Source organism: Oncorhynchus keta, chromosome 8 (genome assembly GCF_023373465.1).
Source record: "Oncorhynchus keta strain PuntledgeMale-10-30-2019 chromosome 8, Oket_V2, whole genome shotgun sequence".
Taxonomy (NCBI): domain Eukaryota; kingdom Metazoa; phylum Chordata; class Actinopteri; order Salmoniformes; family Salmonidae; genus Oncorhynchus; species Oncorhynchus keta.
In genome coordinates, this window is record NC_068428.1 from 30,052,667 (window position 1) to 30,059,104 (window position 6,438).

At 42.9% G+C, this 6,438-nt stretch overlaps 1 protein-coding gene across 9 annotated transcripts; it reads right to left on the bottom strand.

Annotated features, from left to right (window-relative positions):
- Positions 1-2,188: 2,188 nt before the first annotated feature.
- LOC118371783 (ADP-ribosylation factor 6-like) lies at positions 2,189-5,291 on the bottom strand. Of its 9 annotated transcripts, none has more exons than XM_035757382.2 (3): positions 5,048-5,216; positions 4,788-4,873; positions 2,189-4,105 (listed from the first exon to the last, which is right to left on the bottom strand). In XM_035757382.2, exon 3 carries the CDS (start codon positions 4,079-4,081, stop codon positions 3,554-3,556), a length of 528 nt encoding a protein of 175 aa, XP_035613275.1. In that variant the 5' UTR covers positions 4,082-4,105; positions 4,788-4,873; positions 5,048-5,216; the 3' UTR covers positions 2,189-3,553. The 9 variants fall into 9 exon arrangements, with proteins under 9 accessions (XP_035613275.1, XP_035613274.1, XP_035613273.1 ...); XM_035757381.2 differs by having other exon boundaries at positions 2,189-4,109; XM_035757380.2 differs by having other exon boundaries at positions 2,189-4,109; positions 4,714-4,873.
- Between the last annotated feature and the right edge of the window lie 1,147 nt (positions 5,292-6,438).

Below are 6,438 nucleotides of genomic sequence, written 5' to 3' on the forward strand. Positions count from 1 at the left end.
ATAGGGCTGAGCCTCAACAGTCTAAAATGGCTTCCTGTCCTTGGGTCCTCTCTTTCGTCTGAACTAATTTGGAGAGAAGTGGACTGGTAAAAGCAAATACCAACACGGTGCTTTCGCATCTCATATGTTGTCAGATAATTGAAGATGAAAGATGGTAGAGAAGGAGAGGATACAAGGAGAGTAAGCCACAACAGTCGACTGTGACACAGCCAGGGTTCAACTCCCCTCACCGTGTATTCTGGGATCTCTTGTGTGCATACCAGACAAATGGAGACGCTGCTTATTCAAACATTCGCCATTCAGCTAGCGAGAGAGGGACAGCAGGGGGAAGTTTTACTTTTGTCTTTCTACAATGCAGTTAAGCTTACAGACAGTTGCAAAAGCATCAGCGGTGAAAGCAGGTTGATTTGGACGAGACAGCAGGTGGCTGCATTTGATCTCCCTGGTGTGGACTTGAACTACACGTCCTTGGTCGAGACAACCTGAGTCACTCAATCCTTTCAACACAGCGACACCCAGGTCAAACTCCAAACCAACAGACGCAGAACAAACAACACAGCAAACACTGCAGCCATGCCTCCATTTAATCAGGGAAGGGAGTGAGAGAAAAGAGCAGGACTGACATTCCTTCACAGACTCAAGGGTGGGCACTTGCTGCCTGATTAATTTGAGTGGGTAATACAAACTGCCACAAACTGTAGAGTAGAATACTACAAATATATCCAATACCCTAAACCGCTCCTTGTTTTTTTCTTTATCAGAAAGGTCACACTGAACCTCATCTAAAAGCAAAAGTGAAGCGTCACACTTGGCTGGCTGGCTGTCTTAGCATTCGTGGACGGCCGGGCCACACCCCAAACAACAATCACACTGACGTGCATGGGAGAATCGCAATTTCATACTCCTCGTCTCCTTCTCAAAACCCATTGGAGTAGGTCGTCAGAGGGGGGACCTCTGGCTTTCTCGTCCAATGGGTTTTCAGATGGAGACGAGGAGAGCCGACACGAGGAATATGCAATTGAGATCTTCCCTCTGTCTTCTAGCATTTTCTGATTTCAGTCGCTGATGTCACACCAATAATTCACCCTGCCTCTCCATCTGTCAAAAGATTAACTTGCCCATAGACACTGATCTAAGATCAGTTTTGCAGTCCCCCACTCTAATGGTTAAGGTTAAGGAGCAGGTAAACTCAAATCAAATCAAACTTTATTTGCCACATGAGCCGAATACAAGTGTAGACTTTGTGAAATGCTTACTTACAAGCCCTTAACGAACTGTGCAGTTCAAGAATAAGAAAATATTTACCAAGTAGACTAAAACATAAAGTAATAATAAAAAGTAACACAATAAGAATAAGAATAACTGATACTAGATCAGGGCGAGCTGCCAGCTAGGCTGGTTGGGGCCTTTTGTGTGGTTGACACCCTATTCCCTATACAGGTCACACAAGCAAGAAGGATGACATCACTCTCCAGCCCAGTCGCCAAGCAAGTTCTCATTGGTGTGAACTGAAATGCATTACAGTACACTTGCCAACAGATTTGCCAATACAGTAACTTACTTTGAGCAACTATGAGAATGATAAAATGTGACTGACTCCCCCCCCCCTTGCCTTATGTATTATTTAAATCTGTGGATCTATATAGTTATACAGGTCAACGTACATACTCAAATACACTGAATTGTTTGTTCTTGAGGACAAAGCCAAGTTTGAATGACCCACATCAATCAGATTATCTATTCGCTATGTACACAAGTGTCAGTCAGTTTCATAGTCGATGTCTTTCAACTGTGGCCATTTGTTCACAAAAGAACACGTCCCTAAATGTCCAAAAAGCACTTTGGGTTGAATACAGCAGAGACTCCTAGTACAGTATTCTAATGATGGACTAAGAAATACAGTCTTGAGGTAGGCCTGGAAAGTTGGACCTAAGCTACCTACCAATCACTACCCCGAAACCAGAGATCTTATCATCACTTATTCACAGCCGGTGACTCACGAGCACAACGGAAACACACTAAACTGACTTCACAGTTCACACATCAACTCCCCCCCCCCCTTCTAACTCTAATAAATGGCCAAATTTCACTTCCTCTTTCGTGACATTTTAAATCCTTTAGGCAAGTACATGCTCAGTGATAATGTGAAATGTTGCAGGGTTCATATTGAAAAAGCTCCACTTCCATGTTGATCTGGATACATATTTTTATTATTTCATCAGCATAGCAAATGGAACAAAAATAATTCAACAAAGCATTTTCATATCTATAAGTTATGAACAGAACATGTAGTCTTGTCTGACTGCATGAAGAGCTGTACAACTGATGTGAATGGATTAAACGAACTGAGCAGGAGGCCCTATTTACTGGAGAGCAGAGCACCATGGAAGTGGTGTTGGATTGGAAAGTAAACACTTGCTTACTTGGGCCCAAGAGTCAGTCAGAAAGAGTCAGTGTGCACTTTTAGTCAAGGGGCCCTATAGTATTGTGTTTCCCCCCACCCCCTTGTGGATAGGGTAGTCATTCCCACCCCTAGTGAAGACTTAGCTATGAGGGTGCTTTCCACCACACTGTCTGTCTTTCTGTTGGTGCACCTGTAACTCAGGGCTTCCCAAAAGGCAGCCGGAACTACAAATACTCAACTGGAAATGGAAGCTCTTAGAAGATTAGAGGCAAAAAGAGATCAGTGGTAACAGATTCTGACCCAAAACAGAACAAAAATACAATGATATCCATCCATGTTGCAGTGTCCATGGTGTCTTCTCAGAAAACCTCCCTAGCAAACATGGGATGGAATCTCTGTTTAAGGAATTAAGTACTAAACACATTTTCCTCAATCATCTCAACCATTTTGTACAATCAATCAAAAGTGAAAACAGTACTTCTTCATGAGGTCCTTACATGTCTGTAATACATATTCTTAACTCTTTAAAAACCATGGTGGCAGTTTGGAACCATGAGAACTGATATGCTGAATCTGTCCCTTGGTTTCCGGCGCAGATATGAGCGGGTAACGTCCACACAGGGGCATTGGCCTTTCCCATCCTTTGGGTGGAAATTGGGTCATGAGAATACTGAATAGAAGGCTGTCTGTAATGTATCTATAACTGAGGGACAAAAAATAGCACACCCTAACCCTGAACCCTGCCACCGCAGAAATATATCATACAAGAGAAAAAAAAACATTTCATTTGCATCTTTCAGAGCTTCTGAAAATATTATTTTGTGAATTATTGAGTGATTAGACTGTGAGTTCAGTATACTAAAGTCAAAGTGAACAAAAAAAAGAAAGAAAAGCCAGCCCAAAATAATTGCATTTTGTTTATAAAAACATGGGTTATAGGGGCAACATTCACCATTATCAAAAAAAAAGAGGATTATAATCAAACTTCTCTTTTATAGAGGCCTACTCATCTGAGAAGTCATGTTATTCATTCATTGCCTCAGGTTGTCATTTTTTTCCCATCTGTTGTTCATTTCACTTCTTCTCTTTTTGCTTTTTTGCTTGTTATTGTAACTAAACAGTCCAGGCTGAGCATAGAAGTGATGAACATTAAGATTTGTAATTTGAGGTGAGCCAGGTGAGACCCTCGTATAGTCCATCACCGGTGGAAGCACACGAGGGCTGAACGTACCAATTCCTATCTCTGATCCGGGTCAGGCCCAGCTTCTCCTGGATCTCGTGGGGCTTCATGGCGTCAGGCAGGTCCTGCTTATTGGCAAAGATCAGGATGATGGCATCCCGCATCTCCCGGTCATTGATGATCCGGTGGAGCTCCTGGCGGGCCTCGTCTATCCGGTCCCTGTCGGCGCAGTCCACCACAAAGATGAGGCCCTGAGTTCCAGTGTAGTAGTGCCTCCACAGCGGCCGGATCTTGTCCTGGCCCCCCACGTCCCACACGTTGAACTTCACGTTCTTGTAGGTGACTGTCTCGACGTTGAAGCCGACTGTTGGGATGGTGGTGACAGACTGGCCCAGCTTCAGTTTGTAGAGGATGGTGGTCTTGCCAGCAGCATCAAGTCCAAGCATCAATATCCTCATCTCCTTGTTGCCAAAGATCTTCGAGAGCATTTTCCCCATCTTGTAGGCTGTGCATAAATATTACTTCCTTGGGGGAAAAAAAGTAAATTACTTCCCTATGATTTCAAGAGAGCAGCAATGGTTCTAAAAAATAAAACAGATTTTTGTTTCTAATGCTGTAGCAGGTTGCCCGACAGCATAAATCCACGTGACAGTCTATCAGTGGTGGATTGACAAATATAAATTAAGGTAGCAGTTACAAAAGTTAGTTCCAGATAACGTTTCACTTGTGTCTAGAACGACGGTCAATCTATGGAAAATGATCCACTGAAAGATCCAAATATCCCGTTACACTAACAGCTGTCAAAAATAGCTATTCGAGAGGATTCAAAGGGAAACTGAAGTGCTCGAAAATTGGGCGTCTCAGTGCACGGGAGAGGGTGGGGAAATATTTTCATAATCTACAACACTCCGATTCAAACACTTTCTCTTTGATTAAAATGATTAGCGCACCGTCATCTTTAAATCCCAATTTCAGTTCCCGGTGCGTAGGCCTACCTTTGTGTTTTTAATAATGTAGAGAGAGAAATACAAAAATATATACAGCCTAATAGTTGCGTTTATGAAATTAGGCCCTCTCAAAAGCCCGTGGTAAATCCGACTTCCTCCTTGTCTGCCGGTTGTCCACTTGCCCTTATTCCAATCGGCGGATTCAAAAGAACGATTCTATTCAGTAGTTCATTGTAACAGAGACAGATAAGATCACCCCCGGTCGTATCTTCGCCAGGACATCCAGGTCTAGAATGCTCAAAAGGTCATTGATTCCTCCGACTTTCAGCTCTTCCTCTCTCCCTATAACACAGGAGCGGAGCGCTTCAGAAAAGGGAGGGGTGTCAGACAGACAGAGCACAACTTTAATCGGCTACCGTTCTGTCTAAAGCGCATTATTCTAGGCTGAAAATAGCGCGTAATATAAATCAAAAGCTTTCACAAAAAGAGCCACGTTGGAAAATGTGATATAGGTACCTGCAACTGCGGCAACCCCCCGGTCCCCCAGGTTAGTTATCCCTGCTCTTGCCTATCTACCTCTCTACAGTCGTTTAGTTACAGCGTTGGCAGTGCTGTGTTACCGGAAAAGGTGCGGACCCAGATCACCCGCCACTTCCTCTCGATTGCTCATGCACAGATGCACTACGCCATTTGGCATGCGCACACGGAGAGACTCAGCAGCAAACCGATCATATGATAGTTGAAATGGACGCCATTTCAGCTCTGTGTCGCTCCGCGTTTTGTGTGTCTCGAAACTCTAAAAATGCTGTAGTTTCTTTGGTATTATCAAGGAATATCTCGTGTTTAATGATAGAAAACAACACGTTTTAAATTTATCTTGTGATTCTCTGTTTCTGTGTTTTATACATCGAGAAACTGATCTCCCTATTGTTTACGTCATTTTCATCGTCTGCTCATTAAATGACGTCGTGATTGTTCATTGGCTGTAACGTGAGAATTTGCAATGCCCAGATTGAGAGAATGCAGGTAATTTTTCCATCTGTAAACTTTTTTTAAATGCTGTATTTGAGCTCTTCCTTTTGCAACAGCAACGGCATCAATAATAAGGCAACAATAAGCACAATAGTATGCCATATATATCACGGGCGGCTGGTGGCACCTTTAATTGGGGAGGATGGGCTCCTAGTAATGGCAGGAATGGAATGGTATCAAGCACATTAAACACATGGTTCCATGTATTTAAAATTATTCCGTTCACTCCATTCCAGCCATTATTAGCCATCCTCCCCTCACCAGCCTCCTGTGAATTAGAATTTTCTTAACATTACAGTACAAACAGACAACTTGTGGATATGAGATACATTTAGTATTTGGTTCATAAAGCCTTTAGAATTTTTTTGAAATCATGATCAGAGTCAGAATCCATTTTATTCACCAAGTACATTCACACACACATACTCAGAATTGTACTTAGTGATATGGTGCTGCTAGTGATAGATTAAGAGACAGAATACAGACAGCGGAGGTTAAACTAACATTATAAACATTATAAACAGCTAGCTAGAGGGAGCATAGTGCTATAAGAATTAGCAGATATACAAATATACAGTGGGTATACAGTTGATATACAGTGGATGTACAAATTTACAGTATCAGTATGAATCAGTGGAGGCTGCTGAGGGGAGGATGGCCATTACCATGAGCCCATTCCCCCCAATTGAGGTGCCACCAACCTCCTGTGGTATGAATATATCTAAATGCAGAGAGATTAACAGAGTGCAATTGAAGTATAGCCCGGGGGAAGAAACTTTTCAGGTGGCGGGAGGTTTTGGTCATGAGTGACCTGAACCGCCTGCCAGAGGGGAATTTTTGGAGGAGGGGGTGACCGGCAGTGATCTTTCCTGCAC